Source organism: Harmonia axyridis, chromosome 1 (assembly GCF_914767665.1).
Source record: "Harmonia axyridis chromosome 1, icHarAxyr1.1, whole genome shotgun sequence".
In the NCBI taxonomy this organism is placed as follows: domain Eukaryota; kingdom Metazoa; phylum Arthropoda; class Insecta; order Coleoptera; family Coccinellidae; genus Harmonia; species Harmonia axyridis.
Genome location: NC_059501.1, coordinates 86,937,761 through 86,962,890, shown reverse-complemented (window position 1 = coordinate 86,962,890; position 25,130 = coordinate 86,937,761). Strand labels below are relative to the sequence as shown.

Genomic DNA, 25,130 nt, shown 5'->3' with positions numbered 1-25,130 from the left:
TTACATATGTACATATATCAGATAAATTTTTTTATTATATATATTTTTTTATTATATTTATATTTCCTGAATTCATTTAGAAATATCAAAATTCTACTCCACTTATTCTCTTTTCATTTCCCTCTGGTATGGTTTAAGAGTCCTTTTCGGCACTAAGACTCTCCTCTCTGGTCTCGACGTCACCCTTACAGGTGCCACTGTAACAATAGAAAAATGCAATGAAATAAAGACATTTATTCGAATTCCAAGTAGGTTGTTCTTCAATACGCGTAATACTTATTTTATGAAAGAAGTTATGAATTTTTGGTTGTGTGTTAATTTCATAACAGCATACTCGATCGAAATGAAAATTTTGATGTAAGATGGTAATTCAAAGTTCAAAGCCTCATCGAAATAAAAGGAATTTTGAATTATATTCAAAGTTAAGGTCTGTCCTGTCAACATTTTTCAAATAATGCAATTCAAAACTACCAATAACATGAAAAAATCAGTTGTGAAATTCATTAAGCAATCCGTTTTGAAAAGAATACAAAGGTGCTCCAGTTGAATTATCAAAATCGTTTCTCACATTTGCATCACAATAGAAATATTCGATCTGAAAAGTTCACTTGCCAAAACCAGTCAATTTTCAGAATCGAATTCTATTTGATTTTACAGAAATGAAATAACTATGTGAATAATCCGCTATATTTCAATTTGATAGAATAAAAAAATGAATAAATAAGACAAACTGATTTTGACAAATACTTCAAGTTACATTTAATGTTTGCGACAATTGTTTCGCCAACCAATGAATCGAAATGAGTATCCTCACTTTGTTTCATATCATTCATAATGAATTTCAATCAAGAAAGAACCGAATTTATTAAATTTAAAGGCCAGTTTTACCAAAATCAATTATAATGAATTAGTGTTAATGAGTTATTGTGCATTGCAAATTTACCTGGTAATGCTGGTTGAGGATCAATTTTTATATCAAGATTCAGTTCGAAGTCATGAGCTTCAAAAAGATCATTTATTTCAACCGTTCTTGGTTGTGGTGGAGGTCTGGGTACTACCCTTGGTGCAGGTGGTGCCACTTCTGGAACAAGTTCAGGAAGTGACTCTTCTACGTGTCTCGAACTCATGGTAGGTTTCGTGGAACGCCTAGTGAAAGGATCATAAACCTGAAATAAACAAGTTCGTTAATAACCATACAAAAAAATTCATCGAATAGATTGATGTTAAAGAGAAGTTGATTTATGTTGCATCTTTCTCCATCAAGATCCACGAGGCTCTCATTTTCAAATATATGTAGGTTCAGGGTGTCCCCCAAAACAGTCCAACCGAATATTTTGGTATTTGAGAGTGTCGAATAATTTTGTAAATTTTAAAATTATTTTAATGAATCTGGTGATAGCGAATAATTTTGGAGTAAAAAAGTTTTTGGATGTGATGGGTTAATCACTTCACAGTAATAGTGTCTACTAACTAACTTTTCAGTTGATTAATGTTTGGATATAAACGACAAACGTTTTCATCATTTCAATATTGTTTATTATTTTTATTATATATTTATTATTAATGCTCTAGTTTTTCATGGGACACCCTGTAAGAATTAGAAGAATATTTACCTTTCTCCCGTTACTTGCAGCGTGTTCCTCCCTGATAGCTTTTTCAGCTTCTTCGATATTTCTCCTCCTATTCCGATCGTTTATATGAGCGATACTAGAAATTGTGGAGGTCCTGACCATATCAAGTTCAGAAGCTCTTTGCTCCAACTCAAACAGCCTCATTCCCAATTCATTGGCCCTGTGGATATCTCCATTGGTACGGGCTAATTCTCTTTCTTCCGCTAATTTTCTCTTCTCCATAGCAAAATTGCGGGGATTTTGTTGGAATCTCTCTTTTTCTTTGATCTGAAAATAATCGTTATTTAATAATAATAATATAATAATGAATTGCCTTCATTAAAGAGAATATAACCGATATATACATACATTAAAGGAAAGAAAAATACATAACGAGAAGCGAAGTTTAGCGAAGTTACTTTTACTAAGACTCTTTGAAAATATATACAGGATGTTTCCTAAACATGCGGCAAAAATTCAGGGGTTGTTCCTTGGACTATTCTAAGAATATTTTGTCCTTTGATGATTTTTGAAAAACCTATTTGTTTCGAAGATATAGGGGAAACAAAATTTCAGATAATAACATTTTATTATGAAAAATTACATGAAAATTCAACTCAACCTACAAAAACTGTTGAAAATGACCACCTCTAGCCAGCATACAAGCATCCAATCTTCTCCTCATTGACTGCCGAACCCTTTCAAAAACACCAGGATCATTTCTTATTAATTCAAATGAAAACCGTGTTTAATCTGTATTCCTTTACCATCTGCACTTATCAATTTTTAGTCAAAAAACTGGCCGTTTTTAGTAATTGGAATGTTGTTAAACAAATTTAAAAATAAATTGTACCTACTTAGTAAACACAGTGCGGTACGCATTTTTATTTAAACTATTATTAATTTTAAAAATATGAAAAATGTTGTTCGCCCTGTATCTTCGAAACAAAGAGGTTTTTCAAAAATCATCCAAGGACAAAACATGCTTAAAATAGTCCAAGGAACAACCCCCTGAATTTTTGCCGCATGTTTAGGAAACACCCTGTATAAAGATGTACAACCTTTATCTCAATTGAATGTTTATTATTTGAAAATGGGGGTTGAAAACGTAACTTATAAAAATTATCGATGCCAAAACCTTCACTATTCAATAGAAATAAAATTCCAAATCGACTTAATATCAAAACAGACGAAAATAAAAACAACGATATCAGGATTTTTATAATCATATTAAATTGCCTTCATCGGGTGAACTCTATTCAACCTTAATAAGTTATAAAACTTACGATTCTTTCAATGTCCTGGTCGTTGAATTCATAATTCATCGCCTCTTCGATATCCGCTTTTTTTTGTTCCACATGCTGTCTGGTTGGAAAAGGCTGCTTTGCTTGTATGTTCGTTACAAGCCATTGGTGGTACTCGCCAGCATTGATGTCCTGATTTGAAACGAATTCAAATCTGTAGACCCGATATTCCTCACCAATTCTGACTTTAAAGCCCTGAAAAAAAACGATAACGTATAATGTGCCAATCTTTAAGAGTTATCATGTGTTGTTTCAATTCCAATTTGAATATGAAAAACTTGACATATTTATGCATACCTTATTGGTCCTAGTTCTCCCTAACGTATATACTTTAGCTGTTTCGTACACTCCAAATATTTCAGCAATTATGTAAATAGGGTCAAATCCCTGTTGACCAACACCAATTTTAATATAGCAGCCAATGGCGGTTTTTTCAAAAAATGGCATATCTATCATTTTTTCTAGGTGATCCCTAGACAGCCGAATCGTGTTCAGATCATCTTTGGACGGCACGTAGAGTTTGTTTGGCTGTTCGGTTTTGGGGCTACAGCTAGGTGGCGGTCTTGACTCGGGCTTAGGAGCTTCACCACCACTGTCATCTGAGTATACCTCCGATGTTTTCAATTTACACCTCTTCTCTTCTCGCTCTGTCTCTTCTCTCTTTCTTTTTCTCGTCTCCTCGCGCAGTAACGTGTCTTCCCTTCTTGATTTCAACTGTGCCATAGCATTGTTACGCTTGTCTGTTTCATACGTTGTATGTTTCCCTCTTCTGATCAATATTTTGACGCGAAGATCTTTTCTGTCCTCGTCCTCTTCGGCGATTTCTTTTGCTGTTTCTGCCTTCTTAGCCACCCTCAACCTTTTTTTCATTTCGAACCTATTTGAAAATATTGTATCAGATAATTGAAAACACTTGAATATTTATGCATATAATCAATAACTCAGTTACAATGAAATCAGAATTTGGTAGAATGACTCAAATTTAATTTTTTAAATGTCGCCATTTCGAGAATTGTTATTTGTTTCACTAGGCAGCAAAGTAGTAGATTGACTGCCGCGGTTGATCATAGCTGAGCGAGATAAGGAATTCAGCCAAGGCAGTCAATCTACTTTGCTGCCGAATTAAAAATACAATTTTTTCTTCTATATGTAGGATATGTATTTGCAAATTACTAAAATTCCTACAATCCTTTTATTATTCCTGTAGTCATAAATCAAATTGAAATTTTATAGAAATCGCAATTGTTGGAATGGTTGGTTGCTTTGGAGATTTTATATGTCTATTATAATTATAGTTTGGCAAATTATGAAATATCTGACACTTTTTTGGAAAAATATCAAATATATTTATATTATGGACAGTGATAGCGACTTGGAAGTTCTTACTCCTCCAGAAATAAGAAAGGTGGCAAGAAATATTGAAAAACATTTTTATATACATTCTAGTGCACTTGTTCCAGGACAATTTCAACAATTTTCGAACAGCATAACGTAGAATTTTGTTTTTCTGTAAATTCCGAGACTTCGAATTCGATCGGGGTGAAATTTCCCACTATTTAATTTCACTCAAAATTTCATGTTAATGGCTTTACTAGATCCGCAGAAAATTGAAATTCTTGAATTACCAAAAGTCCAAGTTAAGAGAAAAAGTTACTCACCTAGTTCTCATCTGCTCTCTCCTTTCTGCCCGTCTGAACAACTCGGTTTCCCTCTCCCGTTCTGTCAGACTGGCTAGATGAGCCTTATCTCTCTCGTCCCGCAGAAATTTGTCGTCATATCCATCGTTAAATTCCTCTTCAGATGAACATTCACCATCTGAACGATTTCTAGGAACGCAGTTGGTTTTTTCTGAATCGGAGCTAGCTTGCCCCTCTTGGATTTCAGCAGAAGGGTTAGTTTTCACGTTTGAATGATGAGCATCATCTTCTGCATCGCTTTCCGATTCGGAGCTTGCCTCGTCCCCGGAATCATCGCCAGAATCTCTACTAGCCTCTGGGTGGCAGCTAGCTTTCTCTTCCGAGTTATTGCTAGCTTCCACCTCTTGATTCTGGTTAGTAGGACGCGTTTCTTGGTGTTTTGTTTCAGTTTCATCCTCCGATTCACTATCCGAACTGCTTTCTGAACTACTGTCAGATTCCGAGCTACTGCCAGATTCCGAACTACTGCTCGATTCTGAACTGCTGCTCGATTCTGACTTTGAACCTTCAGGACTTTTCTGTTGGGTTTTTTCAGGCACTGAATCAATGGTACTCTTTTGCTGTTCGGTAGCAGTTTCCTGTTCGGTAGCAGCTTCCTGTTCGGTAGCAGCTTCCTCTTCTGAATCACTACTTGAACTGCTGCTATCACTTGAACTGCTGCTCGATTCTGACTTTGAACCTTCAGGATTTTTCTGTTGGGTTTTTTCAGGCACTGAATCAATGGTACTCTTTTGCTGTTCGGTAGCAGTTTCCTGTTCGGTAGCAGCTTCCTCTTCTGAATCACTACTTGAACTGCTGCTATCACTTGAACTGCTGCTCGATTCTGACTTTGAACCTTCAGGACTTTTCTGTTGGGTTTTTTCAGGCACTGAATCAATGGTATTCTTTTCCTTTTCGGTAGCAGTTTCCTGTTCGGTAGCAGCTTCCTCTTCTGAATCACTACTTGAACTGCTGCTATCACTTGAACTGCTGCTCGATTCTGACTTTGAACCTTCAGGACTTTTCTGTTGGGTTTTTTCAGGCACTGAATCAATGGTATTCTTTTCCTTTTCGGTAGCAGCTTCCTCTTCTGAATCACTACTTGAACTGCTGCCACTACTTGATTCACTGTCTGAGCTACTTGATTCCGAAAGGTTAGGTGTATTTGTTTGCAAGGCTGGAAATGCCTTGCAAACAATTGGTTGGGTCAGCCTTGGTGGATCCTGAAATAACAATTGATGAATGATACGTTTGATTGTTTTGGTCTCTAAGTGGTAGGAAACAGGGGCGTATAAACAAGGAATAATAATAATTTTTTTCTCAGAAATAAATGAGTGTTTGGACTGTCTCTACATTTTATAATGGTTTCTACAGGACTCCGTCTTGAAAAATGAATATGGCATAGCTCGCTTCTTTTTATTTTGAATAATGTTGACAATTTCCACTTTTCGGGTGGATAGGGGTTTGAACCCCTAAACTCCCCTGGCTTCGCCCGTTTTAAAGAACTCCCATGTATATAGGAGATAAATTAAAAAAATACTAGATGAGTAAACAACCATAAAAATTTTGGAATTTCGAAAATAACACCTTTTTTTTTAATGAAAAAAAACACGGTGAATAGATTCCGCAAATCAAAAAAAATTAATCTTTTCCAAGAACATAATTTGTTGAATGGAATGATGATGGAAATTATTTTAATAATGACTAAAAATAAATTTATACTTTCCGCGATATTCATTTTTTTCACAACATGTGGGTTTTCAGATTATTATGGTAACTTTACCAACATCATTCCTCTAAATAAAACTAACGGTGAAAAAACCAATGATTTTTCATATTTATCTTGAAATATCATAAAAAACGATAAAACCTAACAATTACCTAGAACGACAAATGAATGATTCTTGTTTGATTGTTTTGGCCTCTACTTGACAGATATTCATCTTTACATTAATTAAATGTAAAAATAACTTTATTATATCGTTTTTTTTTAATTTTCTACAAATTTTTTCAAGGTATGTAAGTAATTGAACATGAAAATAATTTCAAAATGATAATACAGACGAATCTTTTTGGGTCTACGTGAATTAGTCAACACGAGTGAGCGCAAAATTATTCGAAAAAAATTGAGAAAATCCGAGAAATGAAATTATTTCATCATCAAATTCATAAATGAATGACTACATCGTCGTTCATTCATGTTATTGAATTATTGCCCATTTTAATGAACTTACACATCCATTTCGATCGATACTATCTTCACTATCAGTGTTAATTTGATTTTTACGTTCAGTCATGATAAAATACAGTCAAGTTATTAGAACTTTCTAGAACAGACAATATTGTTCGTGAAGTCCTAGTCTTGATATTTCCATAAAACTGTAATTTCAAGAGACTATTTTATTCGATTATCCATATCGGATATTTATATTATTTTTGGGCGATTGTTCCGGAGAATATTTCCAACATGAAATATACAGGGTGAGTCACTAGTGCTCGTTTGGTCGATAACTCTTGTAATTTTGGGCTAGGAGAATGATTCTTATTTTGACGGACTCGACAGCTGTTAATAAGATTAAATTATTTTCGACCCTACAGGCTGGTCCGAAAGTGGTGAAACACGATATCTTCCTGTTTTTTGATAAATGAAAATGCCCAATTTCATATCATACGCATAAGCTCCATGAAATTCTGATTTTCATAATTTAGCTGTTGTACTTTTTCAAGACAAAATTCATGGATGTAATGTTCTAAACTAAAGATCTTATTTTGAAAACCATTCAAGATAGTTGTGCGATTTTTTTTATCGAATTGCTAAAAAGTTTTCAATATTGCTACAAATGTAAGGATGGTCCGAAAGTCCGAAATTCAGCTAATCAGACCATTTCAAGAAATAATCCTAAAACACGTCGATTTTTTATTTTAATTTACCGTATTTTAAAATAATAATCTGGTATACAGGGTGAATTACTTTCGTGTAATGACGTCACCGTAATTATTTTTTAAACGGAACACCCCCATTTCGTCTCAATTTTCCGATTACTCTAGCTGAGCTGATTCTAAAAATGTATCACATGTTGATTCCGATTGGTACAGGGTGGACAAAAATACAATAGTTTCGTGTGTGCTCATAAAGTAACGCGTCACATTCTTCATCAGTTAAATTAACAATATTATCAAAAATACTTATTGTCTAGCTGCAATTGGTTTGAATGTAACACCCTGTTACGTTTTTAGATTAATAAAAATGAGCTGTTTCCAAACATGTTTGGTACCTTTGGTCTAGCAGACATAATATTAAGGGAATTATTTCTTGTTTTTATAATTCTTGTTGATCTAAAAATGTAACAAACTACAGGGTGTTTGTTACATTCAAACCAATTGCCGCTAGACAATAAGTATTTTTGATAATATTGTTAATATAACTATGTTACGCGTTACTTTATGAGCACTCACAAAACTATTGTATTTTTGTCCACCCTGTACTCTAGTAATCGGAGATTTCAGACAAAATGGGGGTGTTCCATTAAAAAAAAATGACGGTGACGTCATTATTCGAAAGTAATTCACCCTGTATATTAGATTATATGTTGAATGATATGATGTTGAAATTTTGTTCAAATTCGTTAACGAGGATTTGGATAGGTTGTTCATTTGGCTTTGCGACAATAACTTGAAAGTCAATATAAAAAAATTGAAGTATATGTTAATAGGTAGTGAATATAGGACACGTAGTACCGACATAAGTAATTTCAGAATTAATATTGATGAAGATGAAATAGAGAGGGTTACTAAAATGAAATACTTAGGATTGATTTTAGACGAGAATTTAAAGTTTCAGTTTCACGTGGATTATATCGCAAATAAAATGTCCAAAAAGGTTGGTTTCATATCTAGAATAAGGGGTAAAATTGATATGAATACGTCACTGATGTTGTGTAGATCATTGGTACTTCCTCATGTGGATTATTGCTCGTCAGTTATGTTTAATTTGAATAAAGGTAGCATAGATAGGTTACAAAAAGTGCAAAATAGAGGTATGAGAATTATTTTGAAATGTAATAAAAGAACTCCCATAAGAAATATGTTAAATTGTTTGAAATTGATGAGTGTCAATCAAAGGATTATTTATAGAACATTAGATTTAATATTCAAAGCAAGGAATAAAATGTTACCTGAATATTTGAGTGAAAACCTAAAATTTGCTAAGGAGATACATAATTATAAAACACGACGTCGAGATGATTTTTACATAGAAAAAGTTAATACTACATTAATGAATAAATCCACATTTAGCAGGGGATTAGTTATCTTCAATAAACTACCTGAAAAGATCAAATATTGTAATAATTATAGCGAATAAAAAAAATGTTCAATGAGTTATATTTATGAAGAATTTAATTGAGTTAGTGGATTACATTTGTAATGTTTTCAATTGCCGAGTGCTAAATAAAGTTTATTATTATTATTATTATATAATTATTATTTTAAAATACGGTAAATTAAAATGAGTGTTTGAGGATTATTTGTAAAAATTGTCTGTTTAGCTAAAAATGAATTTGTTCCATAATTTACGCTCACACTGTAGAATGGATTCTCGATTATTCCTAAATGGATCGTGATGCAACCGAACAAGTTCCTTTTTGAGGCGTCCGTAAGACAAATATTCGTTGCAATAAACAACAGCGATCGGTTATGTGTAGAAAACGATTGCGTACTTGTCACAATTAAAAAAATGTCGACGTAAAACTGATGTTGGAAGATTCATCTCTAGGAAAGGAGATCGCGTTATGTTAAATTATAAAGGGGTTATCAAAAATAACAATTTTATCGTCACTAATTCCAAAGTAGTTGAAGATAATCCAATTCAACTCAAAATATTCACACTGCTCTTAGAAAATTAACTAAAATGATTTTTATCTAATTTCAAACATTTTTAGTGAAGTGATGGTATAAAAGCAATACCTCATATCTACTCCAACTTGTCTGAAATTTTATGATGAAATTAAAGATTTCAAAATAAATTTTTGTAAAAATTTTCCTTAAACAATTCAATATTCGATAAAAATTGGTTAATGTCCGAAATAAATTATAATAGCAATCCATTTCATTTCTTGGTGAATAAATTCGATTTGATTTGATTATATTTTAAAGTTAACAGACAATTTTTTAAATCCGGAAAAAGTACCTGCTCGAGAGGAACTCGAACCAGCAACATCCGAATCACTAGTTCAGCGCTATTATAATTAATTTCAGACATTAATCAATTCTTCTATTTATCTTTGGTTAAAATTGTTCGGTTGGTCACAAGATTCAGAATCCTGAATTATAGTGAAGTCGATAAAAATCGACGACGCTGTCTGCTAGCAATAAAATATTAGTGAAATATGTATGGAATTGTAAGATAACTTTGTTTGCGGATGATACTATGATATATGTTTCTGGATATGATGTTGAAATTTTGTTCAAATTAGTTAACGAGGATTTGGATATGTTGTTCATTTGGCTTTGCGACAATAACTTGAAAGCCAATATAAAAAAATCGAAGTATATGTTAATAGGTAGTGAATATAGGACACGTAGTACCGACATAAGTAATTTCAGAATTAATATTGATAAAGATGAAATAGAGAGCGTTACTAAAATGAAATACTTAGGATTGATTTTAGACGAGAATTTGAAATTTCAGTTTCACGTGGATTATATCGCAAATAAAATGTCCAAAAAGGTTGGTTTCATTTCTAGAATAAGGGGTAAAATTGATATGAATACGTCTCTGATGTTGTTTAGATCATTGGTACTTCCTCATGTGGATTATTGCTCGTCAGTTATGTTTAATTTAAATAAAGGTAGCATAGATAGGTTACAAAAAGTACAAAATAGAGGTATGAGAATTATTTTGAAATGTAATAAAAGAACTCCCATAAGAAATATGTTGAAATGTTTGAAATTGATGAGTGTCAATCAAAGGATTATTTATAGAACATTAGATTTAATATTCAAAGCAAAGAATGAAATGTTACCGGAATATTTGAGTGAAAACCTAAAATTTGCTAATGAGATACATAATTATAATACACGACGTCGAGATGAATTTTACATAGAAAAAGTTAATACAACATTAATGAATAAATCCACATTTAGCAGGGGATTAGTTATCTTCAATAAACTACCTGAAAAGATCAAATATTGTAATAATTATAGAGAATTCAAAAAATGTTTAATGAGTTATATTTATGAAGAATTTAATTAAGTTAGTGGATTACATTTGTATTGTTTTCAATAGCCGAGTGCTAAATAAAGTTTATTATTATTATGCTATTCTAATTAATATTTCATAAAAATCGTGATTTCATTAAAACTTTGAAGTACATAGTTAAAACAGAATGCAAATCAAAGTAGATATTCGAAATGACCATCTATAGAAATATTTGGAGAAGTGAAATGAATAAATTGAGTTTTTCATAAAGAAAATAAACGAAAATCAGAATGATTGTAACCTTTCTCACCCGAAGAAGGCAACACTAATCAACGAAAAAATATTAGAGAAAAAAAGTAATTAAGGAATTGTTGTATACTCACATTATCCATATCGCTGTCATCACTATCGCTTAAAGATAGACTTTTAAATTCAGCCATGATAAAAAGTGATATTTTAAGTATTTCAACTTGCACGAACAAACACAAAATAATTTTACTAAGGGGCACACTGCAATACGGAATGAGTGAAAAATAATGAGTCTACCTCTAATTCTGAGGCTCTTTATATACCATCTAGGGACATTTTTCGAGATTCGTCTCATAGAAGTTTTCTTCTTCTTTATTTCAGGACCTTCATAATTTACACCTGTTTATTTATTTGCAGCAATTTGCAATTTCATTAGGAGCAAATATTATTAAATCAACAAGAATATAATTATAATTCTCAAAATTGACGACAAAATTCACGATAATAGTTATTAAATCCAATAAATAAATCAGCTGAAAGGTTGGTTATACATTTCGGGCATTTTACATTTTTATTAAGAAACTTTCCTCCATTTCCTAGGCTATTCGAAAAATTTGTTTCTATTTGTGATGCTTATTGAGCATGAATCTTTGTCAAAAAAAAATAATTCAATCAGAAAATAAATTCAAAGAAAACCTCACGAGTAAACGAGTTCGATTCATTAGAAGTAAACCAAAGATAAACAAGAATTATTAATTTGAAGTGTGGCTATTAAGATTAATTTTGATGGTGAAAAAGCCATTTAAGAGGAATTGTTTTTATCAGTGGATTATCACATCAAGTAATAAACGCCGAAATTTAAAATTTCATATGAATACATAATTATCAGTCGAATATTGATAAAAAAAATAACGCGATATAAAATTATATATGATAATCGATTGATTCGATCTATACTTGAGGATAATTCATTTTGATATCGGTTAAAATCAATATGTTTTTTTTACTTTTGTTTATAAATAATAATAATTCACTAACCTTCAAAATCTTACAAGGATTGTCAATATATACCTAATAAAATGTACATAATAATAATAATATGGAAAATGAACGAACTGTAACATATATCTACAAACAACTGATACTGATACACCATAAATTCATCCACTGATTCATTGAAACAACGTGGTTCTTTTTTTGTCGCATACCGATAAAAAAAAACATGCGGACAAACATTTTTGGATTAAAAATCGTTATCTAGTTTGGGATATTCTGCATATTGGCAATAATAATAATGATGAAAATTAAAAGTCTTTTATCTGGTGACAATTTCATGCCTGTTGACAATTTCAAATTCAGCCCAACTATAATTTCATCATTGAATATAATCAATCGGAGAAAGCTTATAAAATATGATTTTTATGTTACTTTCAGAATTACACCTGTCTCCACGTATGTGTTACCGTTAACAATATACCATGTTGTCCACCGTCTGTAAGTTTGGTTGATCGTGTTTTCTCATAAGTGTTTTAGCAAGCTTTGTTGTTATTGTTTCGCACTTCATTGTCCTCTTGTTTTTTGTTTTTTTTTTGCTGCAGCAAGCTAAGTCGATTTTATTAGTTTTTTTTTTTCTTGATCTAGAAGATCAGCTGTTTAGAATTTCAGAATACACTATCGTTAGATTTTAATCGTTTTAGTATTCAAGTGATTTGAAAGCACATATTAAGTTATATTCGCTTGAATTCTGTATTTTGTGTGAAGGTTAATTTTTTTTTTCCTGATCTACAATTTGTTTTTTTCTTACAGGCAAATCGACAAATTCGAGATCTCTTCGAAGACTTAAGAGATGGGCACAATCTAATTTCTCTCTTGGAAGTTTTAACTGGCGAACAACTTGTAAGTTTTTTATTTTATTTATTGATTTTTGACATTGAGCTATTTCGAATTATTAAACCAAATTTTCCTTGGAAAAGTATACTGTGATAGTATTAGTTGATTGGACCACAAAATATTCAAAATGATGAATATGAATAAGTTACTGTGTGGCTAAACAATTTTCAGTTTATAAAGTGGAGTATAATAACTGTCATTTCATTTCCATTTAAGCAATGGTTTATTATTTTCTAGATATGCGAAGAAAAAATATAGAAATATACATGTGAATTAAAATTAATCTCCAATGAAAATTTTAGAAGTTCTAGTATTAGAACTTTTAAAATTTTAATATATGACTTTGCGTTGAAGAATATTATGTCCAAAATCATCTTAACAATATACATTCTCAATCTCATGATGATTGGTTTCCGAGAAATTTTTTTTTAACATTTTCTTTCCTCGGTCATAATTTTTCAGGAAAGTAAGAATAATTAGTCATGAATATATTACTACAATATAGCGATAGATGTAGTTTATTTTTTATCGAATCCTCTTATCTTATTTTAGATATATTTTTTATTGTAACTTGGCTCTTCCGGAACATAAATGTTCGAAAGCCGTTCTCAGCTACTTTGTTTTTGTTTTATACAGGGGCGAAAAAAAGAATGAAAAGCAAACTTTTATTCAGAACACCCTGTGGATTGAATCTTTGACAGACGAGAATGTTCACGAACACATACATGTTGCTTCATCTTTTCTGAATATTTTCTTCTCTTATAAATTGCAATCTTAATTTGGGATAAATGACAGCCCTTTGAATGGTTTCAATTCACTCAATTCAATTTGTTCATTTTATTAAAGAATAGAAATAATCATCAATGTACTTGAATCTCATTTTTTGACGTATACTCCTATTCATTGATTTTATATCTTTGGTCATGAGTAATATACGTTTCTGAAATAGATGTTGAGTGTTGTTTCAATGAAATATTCATTGGATAGAAGAAGTTTTTTCATTACATGTATAAAGTCATACTTTTACTCTTTCAGACAATTTCAATGAACAGTAATACATTATTGATACAATTTAAATCCGGTCGAATAATGAACCAAACATTATAAGTTGTTCCTTTATTGAATTAAAACAATTCATAAATTTGATGAACGACTTTTCATTGTATGAATGTTTCTATTCATCGGTTAATTAAAAAATGATAACTGAATTCATCAATACAATTGATTTTTTGATAGAATTTATTCACATTTTTGACAGCAAGTGGACAGTTAATTTCTCGAGGAATCAAACTAATAATAATAATAATATTTCTTTATTAAGTAAAAATTACTAGTTACTACTACAATTCAAAAAAAATATTGCTGGAATCAGGGAAAAGCATAAACAGGAAATGAACTACAAATTCGTTTGAGATTTTGTTCGTTCGCCTATTTTTGTCGTTTTATTATTATTAGTGAATTAAGTTGCACCAATCCACTTTTATTAAGTATAATCGAATAATATCATTTTTTCAGCCAAGAGAGAGAGGACAGATGCGCTTTCACATGCTCCACAACATTGACACAGCCTTACATTTCCTACACTGTAAAAAAATCAAACTGGTAAACATAAGGTCAGAGGACATCGTTGACGGAAATCCCAAATTGACACTCGGCCTTATATGGACCATCATTCTACATTTCCAGGTGAGTCCCAATATCTTTTTGTCTATTCAGCTGTTCTCACGTCTATGCATACATCTCAAAATTATTTTTCGACGAACTCGTGTACAAACATCAATTTGGCGTATTTTTTGCGAGAAAAGAGGAAAATAGGCATTGAAATTCGCTTTTAGCGTGGTAAAGATGCAAGCCGAGAGAACTGGTTTGTCTACTTTGATTATCATTCGATTATCACATTGTCATAATTCGTTTCATTTACTAAGACTTTGTTGTGTTTTTCACTGCAAACGACCTTCAGGGTAAGAAGGTAAGGATTTCGAAAAACGTTGTTTGTTGTTTAAGGCGAAGAAAAAACATGCTTGAGCGGTGAAAATATGTACAGTGTGTCCCATTGAGAAGGGATTGTCCAGATACAATTTTTTTTTTTTTTTTTGGAGGATGATCTTCTGAAATTCAAAATTATTGTTATATGATTTCAACCTATGGCATTTCAGGAAGAAAAATTACTTGAAAATCTGATCAATAATTGTGCAAGGTTTAAGGTTCAATTATCAAACAATCTTGCACTTTCATGCATAGATAGATAGATAATTTACTGATGCTCATTTACACAAATTCATTGTATTGCACACGTCACAAGATACAACTTCGAAATGGTATAAATCATTTCTTCTTCTTCTAACTTAATAAAGTTATTCAATTCTTAAATGATACAGAGTATCATTGTCAAACTATAAAGGCATTACTCAATAAAGTAATAACTTCGAGATGGTATAGAGCATTTCTCATTAATGTCAGAATATAAAAATATTAGACATAACTCAATAAAGTTATACAATTCTTAAATGATACAGAGTATCATTGTCAAAATATAAAATATAAATGCATTACTCAATAAAGTAATACGACTATGAATGATATAAAATACCATTCCTCATTACAACACAAAAAATAAATTAATTTAAAAGAGATTAAATATAAATCCTTTATCATTGAAAATGTTTGTTCGTTTATTAGATTTTTGTCTATTGTTTTTGGAAATTTTTGCTACCATAATAATAGCATTTGTCGACTCTTTGTGTGACTAATGGTATAGGACAGGTCAAAATGATTCATATAATTTTAAATGCATGATGGATGACATTCATTACAGCTACTTTATCAGAAAGCAGGTATTTTGAGAATCAAATAGAAGACATTCACACAATTCAATTATTATGGATGAATGAACAGAGGTATACTCAAACCCTTGTTTGAAAAATATCTTCCTATAGCTTAGAAATCCCAATTGTCGAATTTGTCATGAAAGTGTATCTTTGGTTTGATCTTTTCTTTATTGACTCGGTCCCTACTTAATGGGCATTCATTTTAAATCGAAAATGAAATGACAGTTATTCTATTTGCAATTAGTAATTCTATGAATTACCTTATTTTCGGTGCACAATAGCTGTAAAATCTGAAGAAACTATTGTGTAGCGAAACATTTGTCATTTTTAGGATTGAAAAGTGGAATTAAGACAACTGTCATTTCATTTTCAACTTGGTTCTATTTTAGTTTAATGGATTTTTGGGTCAACGTTTAAATTTTACAATTTACAATTTGACAAGTTAGTCTACAAGCTCTTTTTTGTATCAGTGTTGTTAATATTAAAATTTGTGGAAATTGATTTTGTTTGATATAATTGATCTGATCTGATCATCTGATATTTTTCGGGAAATGAATGAGACGCAACTTCTACATGTTTCTTTAGGATAGGGAAGCATAGAGATTCATAGATACATGAGAAGTTAAACTTCTTCGAACATACAGTAACTAGAGTAACTATTTTTTTTTTACAATTCAGATTTATCATTCGACTCAATCGGAGCTTTTTTCAACGTTAAAGCCAAACGAAAGGAATTATATAACAAATGTTTTTGTTTGGACAATTATTTTTCCCTTGAGAATTGTATCTAGTGGTTCTCCAAAACAATTTTTTCACGAAAAAACTGAAATTTTCCTCTCGATGCGACACAGTATATGTAAATTGCATCCAATCGAAATTTGTACAGCTTGGCGATGTAGTTGGTTATGCGTATGCATCGCTAGATGGCAGTTGCTGTAAGCTCTTCGAGTACTTTCCTGCTTCATGCAGGTTTGATCGTTTTAATTTCCTGCAGAAGAGAGAACGTCCTGCTTACGGAGTTGAGTTGCGAAAGGTTTCCATAGATGGCGCTCACGGTAATAATGAGCAATTGTTTTGCTCGAATTGTTTCGATGAAAACAATAGAAAACAAAATTATTCTACATTAAATAGTGTGATACTATTTCGTTTCATTTTCGTTGATGCTGATTTCAAACTAGGGGCAGCTACAGATTTTTTTCCAAATATTTTTACCTAGTTTTCTTAATGGGAATTAAATCTGAAACTAGGCGAGTATAGGTAGATTACTTTGAATCACTTAAGATATGAGAAAGTCTTTTTGTTTGGTCTGATCATATGGTGTATAATCTATACACGATGAGTCTTGAGTTGCACATTCAATTCAACTATAGACTCCACTCATCAAATAAAAATTTTCATCAAGTGAAATTCGGCTCAGATAAGAAGTGTTTTAAAGGTTTCACATTGAGCTAATGCGGTCTGTGATTTCGATATTAACACCACCGAAATGACACAGAACTCAATCACTGGGAAAATTTGAGAAACAATGAATAACAGTTTTATTTTTTAAAATGAATCAATGTATTTGGATTCCTTTTAATTGCTAATTTCCTATAGTTTTATGGATTAGCTAGACAAAAACCATCAGAAGTAAAAAGAAAATATATAATCTCTCATTCATAGAACACTTTTACATGTTAAAATTCATTTTGTTCCCAATGATCAAGTCGAAGCTACGAAGAAAAACATTTTTTAAGACTTCTACAGACTGTATCTCTTTTCCTGAGCCGAATCTGGAAAAATGACAAATGAAAAAAGTGTTTCATTCGATAGAGAGTAATCTATGTAATTTTTAATGTACCATTTTAAGGCTCGTCCTTTATAGAAACAGCAATTCATACTGTAGTGCTTGTTATCAGTGCAATACCAATATGATTTGCGTTTTTTATAGTGTCCAAAAAATTTGTCACTGAAGAAAGTGTAAATGATAAAAAATTTCAAATAGTAATCGACTAGTGCAAGTTATTAATTGGATACAGCTGCGATTCTAACTGACATTTCAGCGATTTATGTATTTATTTCTAATCCTGCTGCACGACAGAGCGTATGATTTTGCAGATTTGCTCTTCCAACGACCCAAATCCTGAGGGTTAATCGTGACAATCGTATCTTAGCATCCATCTGAAATGCCGAAGTGAACGTAGCTTAATCATGTCAAATTAGCTGTACTAGGAAATCCATAAGTCATCTCCCGTTCAATGAGAGATGAAATATCCTATTATTTACATTGAGTTCGGTTCTTCGAACTCTATAAAATAGATAAGTATATTCAAATGAAATGGAAGGAAGAAACTTCCATCCCTTTTCTTACAAGGCAATCAATAATGAAATGGTCACATATTTCCAAGGAAACGAAAGCGGAGCCTCTGAAGAAGTTAAAACTGTCTCCTAACAATTCAACAAATCTCCATTAACAATTGTTATAATAACTGACTTGTTTTCAAAGAAGATTAACAATTGGTGAATTCATAGTGCCTAAGCCTTTTACAGAAAATGTTTACTAATGTCTTCTATTGACCTGTCATATCGTAATGAAGATGTGTTTATGACACTCTCATTAATACCTGAAATGTGACTAAATCACTTTGTGGCCCTATTCACTGAAAATATGACAAATAAACCTATTTGTTTGAAATGATTTTGGAAATTAACAATTGCTATAGTAACTGACTTATCTTCAAATAAACCCCAAAAAGTCCACAGTGATGCATCCCAAATCATGAAACTTTTGTATTCATTACTTTCACATTAACAATTAGTAAATTCATAGTGCCCTAAGACGTTCACCGAAAATGTTCACTAATGTCTTCTATTGACCTGTCATATTTTAATCAAGATGTGTTTATGGCACTCTCATTAATACCTGAAATGTGACTAAATCACTTTGTGGCCCTATTCACTGAAAATATGACAAATAAACCTATTTGTTTGAAATTATTTTGGAAATTAACAATTGCTATAATAACTGACTTATCTTCAAATAAACCCCAAAAAGTCCACAGTGATGCACCCCAAATCATAAAACTTTGTATTCATTACTTTTACATTAACAATTAGTGAATTCATAGTGCCCTAAGACGTTCACCGAAAATGTTTACTAATGTCTTCTATTGACCTGTCATATTTTAATCAAGATGTGTTTATGGCACTCTCATTAATACCTGAAATGTGACTAAATCACTTTGTGGCCCTATTCACTGAAAATATGACAAATAAACCTATTTGTTCGAAATGATTTTGGAAATATCATTAAAAACTAAATCTCTAAATAAGAATATAAATCAAATAATTTGACAACTTTGTGTCTAATCCTTCACAATAATATATCTGTATGATATATTTAGTTTATTTTTGTCTTGGAATATATTCCAATTCTAAAAATGACAAATTTAATAATCAACCAAAAGAAAATTCAAAATGACTAAAACTGTACTAATTGAGTAAACGGTTAATAAATTGAACATCTAAATTATTAACCGTTCACTCAATTAGTACAGTTTTAGTCATTTTGAATTTTCTTTTGGTTGATTATTGAATTTGTCATTTTTTGAATTGGAATATATTCCAAGACAAAAATAAACTAAATATATCATACAGATATATTATTGTGAAGGAATAGAGACAAAGTTGTCAAGTTATTTGATTTATATTGAATATCCTTTATCAAGAAGACTTATTAAACTTTCATAATCTGAACAAGAATCATTATATTTCCTAAAATATTTGTGATAGACCCCTCAAATGAAAACTTTTTTTGAAGATCGAGCTCTGATCTAAAACATGATGCGATTTCAAGTACGTATCTTGCCTCCAGGAGCGATGGCTACCTAGAGAAATTTATAGAATTTTTTTTCCAAAATCGGTTCATAACCTTCAATTTCTGATATAATGGACAAATCACCCAACTACAAGCATTTTCGTGATCTGCGCGATCATATCTATTGAAAGAATGGTATAAACTCCCCACGAAGGAACTTTTAGTTTTTTAAATTTTTTATGGTCCAGGTATTGCGTATTCGACTGAAATTTTTGGATATAAAAATTTTCGGTAGAGTAATCAATTCGAATAATCAGGTATCGTCAATCCTAACGCCGCTTCCTTATTCTTCGTTAATCTCACTGTTTAAGAAATAATCGAATTCGAAATTTGGGAAAAATACCGTAAAAATTGGATCTCTTCACAAAAATCGTTATTTCTCCTAAAATAATTGTCACAGACCCCTCAAATAAAAATGTTTTTTGAAAATCGAGCTATGATCTAAAACATGATGAGATTTCAAGTACGTATCTTGCCTCCGGGAGCGATGGCAGCCTCGAGAATATTATAGAATTTTTTTTCCAAAATTTCTGTTCATAACCTTTAATTTCTGATATAATGGACAAATCAACCAACTACATGCCTTTTCGTGATCTGCGCGATCATATCTATTGAAATAATGGTATAAACTTTTAGTTTTTTTAATTTTTTGAAGGTCCAGGTATTGCGTATTCGAGTGAAATTTTTGGATATATAAATTTTCGGTAGAGTACTTAATTCGAATAATTAGGGATCGTCAATCCTAACGCCGCTTACTTATTCTTCGTAAACCGCACTGTTTAAGAAATAATCGAATTCGAAATTTGGGAAGAATACCGTAAATATTGGATCTCTTCACAAATATCGTTATATCTCCTAAAATAATTATCACAGGGCCCTCAAATAAAAATGTTTTTGAGATACGAACTATGATTTAAAACATAATGAGGTTTCAAGTCCTTATCTTGATTCCAGGAGCGATGACTTCCTCGAGAAAATAATAAAATTTTTTCTAAAATTTTCTGAAATAATGGACTGAGACTGGATCCTACTTATTTATTAACGATTGATAGTTTGATAATCGTTACTCATGATTTGCAAAATATCAATCGATAATTAATTAGTAGGATCCATTCTCAGATTCTGTAGGAATATTCGCATTTGCCGCTTTGGTTTGTGAGAGTCTTAATTCCTACTGGAAAACTCTTCATATTTTAAACGCCGTTTCAACAGCGATGTTGTCATCTAATTAAACTAAAGGTTGCTACTTCAATAACATAAAGATACATTTGACAAGAAGGAACGTGGTTACATCAACTCCAATGAAGTTTATGCACGTTGTTTTGAAACATATAGCGTTATATTAAATGCCATTCCGACAACAATTGTTTCTGTATCTACTATGATTTATTCGCAGTGTTGTCCATTGATTTATCTGGCGGATAACCCACCTTTCGATATGATTTATCAGACAACTAAAGGCAGAGCCGTCGCCAGGGGGTAGGCAGAGGCGGCATTTCATGTTTTACCAACTAAAATCCCTTCTATAGAAATTCAAATTATCGAATGAGATTTAATTCGGTCAGAAACAAAAGGAAGGAATGCCGACGAATTAAATTAAGATCAAAGGTGCCGCATGATGTATGTTACTCAAATATTTAAATGTCCGGTAATCTCTCTCAGTTTTTTCATTTCATTACACAAGCAGTTATAATATTTGTGTATCGTTTAATGTACATGCAAAGTGTTACCATATTCATGCTTCTACATTCACTTTTGGATTTGAGAACCGCAAAGTATATGTTGATGAAAGTAAGATCTTCAATTTTTTCATTTTTCAAGCATTTTTTCGGCACCGGGTAATACCATAGTATAAGGAAAGGATAGTAAGCCAGTGTAGTGCTTTTTTCGATTTTGTTGATGTTGAGCGCCATCTAGTTGCACTCACGTTAAGCCTCGAATTTTACTGTCAAAAAATTGGTCCGTAAAGTGGAGCCCTCTGAAAGAATTGGTGTTATTTTGAAGAACTAAAACATTTGAAATAGAGTGGTCAGAAGATTTCTATATTTTGATATTTTTTCTGCTCTACAATAAGAATTTACGCCAGTGGCGTGTATTTGTGATAAACAAGTACAATGCTACAAGTTATCATGAAATCACTAATCAGGTCCAGTCGTCATGAAATGATATCTCTAGGTTTTTTCAGGATTTATGAATGGAATAAACTCCATTTTCCGGGATATCGATATTGCAATTGAATGTATTTGAAGAATATTCGATTGACATTGTTTTGTCATAGATTGAGTGAGAATAGGTAAAGTTTCTATCAACATTAATTTCCTAATGTCGTAAGTTCCTATGAAATTTCTCAAAAGCTATATTTACCATTTGACAATTGGTTTCGATCATTTTTTCCCAACCTTTTACGATTCTTAGAGTTATGTATTTTATTATTCGACTGTAATAATATTTTCTGACCGAAAAATCAGCCCATGTTTTTATGAATATTTGAAGAAAAGTTTACCTTAAACAACCAAATTATATTGAAATATCTCAATGATGTTGAAAATAAATAAAATCATGTTTTATTTTTATATTTACCTTATATTTAAAATTGAAATGAATATTTTCGGGTTGTAGTTTGTGGATTGAACATATCAATGGATTTTTCATATAGGTCAGGAGCTTGAAATATTAGAGGTTTCCTAGTAATACATCTTTTTTGGTAAAAATGAAGGAAAAAACTTGAAAATTGGAAAATTCAGTTTTAATATCAAATAAAAGAAATTTTATAAAGAAAAGTTCAAGAGTTGGTAGAGACAGATGGAATTTTAGTTTTTCTATACATACTAAGCAAATAGCCACTCTTAGTGCTGTGCAGTTTTTTTTATAAAGTAAATAAGCTACTTCATTAAATCCAAGCTCAACCATTAACGAAGAAAGAACTGAAAATGATTTTTTAAATCAGAATCGTTGTTATCCGTGTTTAATTAAAACTCTTAGCTCTCTGGTTAACATCAGTTCTACAAGATCTTGTTCTAAATCTGTTATTTATCCAGCATTTGAGAAAGGACCTATTGCCTCAATCCCTTCAATATTCAAGTAAATGGTAACAAGTGAGTATCAAGGTGAATTTAGATGTCAGAAATACATTAAAGAATTTAGCTACGACCAGGTCAGAAGCTTTCGATTTCTAATTCAATAAAAATTTAGAGAGATTTCCTCAATTTTTACTGAATTAGAAATCAAGAGTTTCTGTTTTTTTTTTGTTCTTGGAAGGAAACAATATGATGTATTTTTTCGATACTCTCTATCATTTGAATTCAACCCGCACCAATTCTTTACAAAATAATTTTCTATGGGAATAAAGCTTTTCCGATATAAGACACTATACGATATTGATGAGGGTTATTGAGTCTCAGTGCTGCCCTGGTGATAATGAATTTGATGCTTTGAAAAGCACACAGTTTCAGTCAATAAAACCTTGTAATCATGAAGATACTGAGCGAATGCTCTTGCAACCATCAATAATCATTATGAATTAACTGGCAATTATTTCTTTGAAGTTGGCAAAAATAACAAATTAGGTACCGAGACCCATATATTTGATGGTTTCCTTGTCACTATATATAAAAACCGTGTAGCAACTTGCAACGGATAAAAAATGTGGGCTCAAAAATTCATTGACAGAAAGGCTTATTCAAGATCGACTCAAGAACAGATGTAATATACCAGCGATGTATCATGTATGTTACATGATCTGTACATGATACATGGCAATTTTGTTACATGTTATGTAACGGAAGGCGGACATAGAGCGGTCGTTGAGCGGTACTAGAAAGGCGCATGTATGTTACATTGTTATGTAACATAGATCGTTGTAATATATATGTTATGTCTATGATACGTATTTGTGTTTGCTGGGTTATACAGATTTTTGATGAAGTTTTTTTTTTCGGGTAGCTATTATGAAAAAATTTGCACTGCTTTGATAGGACTACTTCAAACAAACCTCAAACTGTATTTTAATAGCCACAACTGCTATCTTCAAGCTCTTTTTCATAGTTTTTCAAGTAAAGCAAAAAAATTGGGAGAAATTATACCGTATAGAATATTTATATTCACCAATTTGCATATCATATTTCAAAGGTAGTTGAAAAGATTATTTATATATAAATTGAATATCCACACGAAATAAAACAAACAGAAGAGAAGACAAATTAGGTAAATATTGCCAGCCAAAATTATCCAGTGGCGTAAATATAGGGGAGCGATCTGATACTTTCTCTATTCTTATTCTACACCACTGTCTTTTGTTCGAGAAAATTATTACATTTCTAAAGTTTTACAAAAAAAGGGTTCTTTTTTATTGCGCATCTGAAATAGCTTCTGGATATTTCAAGTATTATTTTTTTTTTTCAATTACCCAATCAGTTTGTTGATTCCTCAGAGGAATGGAAAATATACGAGAAACAATTTCATTTCACAATTTCTTTCTCATCCTTCTCAAGAAATAATATAAGAATGGGCAAAAACTGCAGAAGTGCAGAACCATGATTTCTGGTTTTAACTTTATTCTTATAACAAGAAAGGAGAAAATAAGATATTTACCCAAGTACATGTTGAATTCTATAGAAAAACTACCGCTCAATTAAGAGTGAGCAAAATAGGTACCAAATGGTATTTTATGATCCGGTCCTAGGGTCGTAATGCGTTCAATAATCGTTCTGACCTTGTAATAAAAGAAATTGGAGGTACACAAGAAAACGCTCAAAAGATAGAAGTGTCTAACGACAAGAGATGTAATAAACCATAACAGGCACTTTGAAAATTTGCCGCCTGGCATTTCCTTATCATTTTAAGATAAAAATAGTTAGTATGTTTCAGGATATACTAAAATACATATTTAATGGATTCGGTCCTTACTTGGCGGAAATTCATTATAAATAAAATAAAACGAATTAATTTCCACTATATTATTTAATTGTTAGCAACAATTCTTTCGCCACACTATGGCTCAATCAGGCTACATTTCTGAACTGATAAGAGTACAAAGGTTTTCGGAATCTTATATAGGAACAAAATTGACACAAAAATATTCGAAAGGGTATCATAAATTACAAAGTTATATTGGACAATTTACCGGCTGGGATTTCCAAACTATCGGAAGAAATTCAATAAAGGGGATGAGTTTACATCCGTTTGTTCGTTCAACAGAATATTTTGGGTATTATACCTGTTTATTTCTAGGGATTCTAAGAGTGTTAGTCTTAAGCTCTTGTTTTCTAAATGAAGGATTTCAAAGTTATTATTGAAGGTATGGTCCCATTCTTTTAAGTGATTCGCGTAGGTTGAAAACGAACTATCAGATGTATAACTCTTTTGGTGTTCCTTTATCCTTTTATTGAAAGATCTTCCTGTTTGTCCAATATAAACCATAGGGCAATCAAAAAGTCTAACGATTTTTTCTGAGCGCTCGTTCTTCGCCACGAAGCCTGTGATTTAATAATAATAGCATAGTATAAGGAAAGTAACCTGT

General features: G+C 31.5%; 2 protein-coding genes across 38 annotated transcripts in view; one reads left to right on the top strand and one right to left on the bottom strand.

Annotated features, from left to right (window-relative positions):
- LOC123678678 (dystonin) overlaps positions 1-25,130 on the top strand; it is a 257,561-nt gene that overhangs the window by 142,485 nt on the left and 89,946 nt on the right. For 33 of the 37 annotated variants that reach the window (XR_006747300.1, XM_045615854.1, XM_045615833.1 and 30 more), the window contains exons 4-6: positions 12,473-12,532; positions 12,845-12,934; positions 14,444-14,614. Coding sequence is in view for 36 of the 37 variants with exons in the window: in XM_045615854.1 (XP_045471810.1) it covers positions 12,473-12,532; positions 12,845-12,934; positions 14,444-14,614 (321 nt within the window). In the remaining variant the exon portion in view is untranslated. The remainder of the gene's footprint in view (positions 1-12,472; positions 12,533-12,844; positions 12,935-14,443; positions 14,615-25,130) is intronic. The other 4 variants (XM_045615892.1, XM_045615871.1, XM_045615840.1 and 1 more) reach the window with 1 other exon arrangement.
- On the bottom strand, positions 66-12,178 carry LOC123678821 (RNA polymerase-associated protein RTF1 homolog). Its single transcript, XM_045616062.1, has 7 exons — positions 11,173-12,178; positions 4,573-5,813; positions 3,212-3,791; positions 2,897-3,109; positions 1,614-1,898; positions 944-1,166; positions 66-197 (listed from the first exon to the last, which is right to left on the bottom strand). The coding sequence occupies exons 1-7, from the start codon at positions 11,227-11,229 to the stop codon at positions 103-105; spliced, it is 2,694 nt and encodes an 897-aa protein (XP_045472018.1). The 5' UTR covers positions 11,230-12,178; the 3' UTR covers positions 66-102.

What these genes read in the sequence shown, in the direction of transcription:
- LOC123678821 (XM_045616062.1), bottom strand. Translation starts at nt 11,229, where the DNA reads ATGGCTGAATTTAAAAGTCTATCTTTAAGCGATAGTGATGACAGCGAT. An exon ending in ATGACAGCGATATGGATAAT is followed by an intron (nt 5,814 to 11,172) that starts GTGAGTATACAA and finishes TTGTTATTTCAG; the next exon opens with GATCCACCAAGGCTGACCCA. An exon ending in CTGCAAGTAACGGGAGAAAG is followed by an intron (nt 1,167 to 1,613) that starts GTAAATATTCTT and finishes TGTTTATTTCAG; the next exon opens with GTTTATGATCCTTTCACTAG.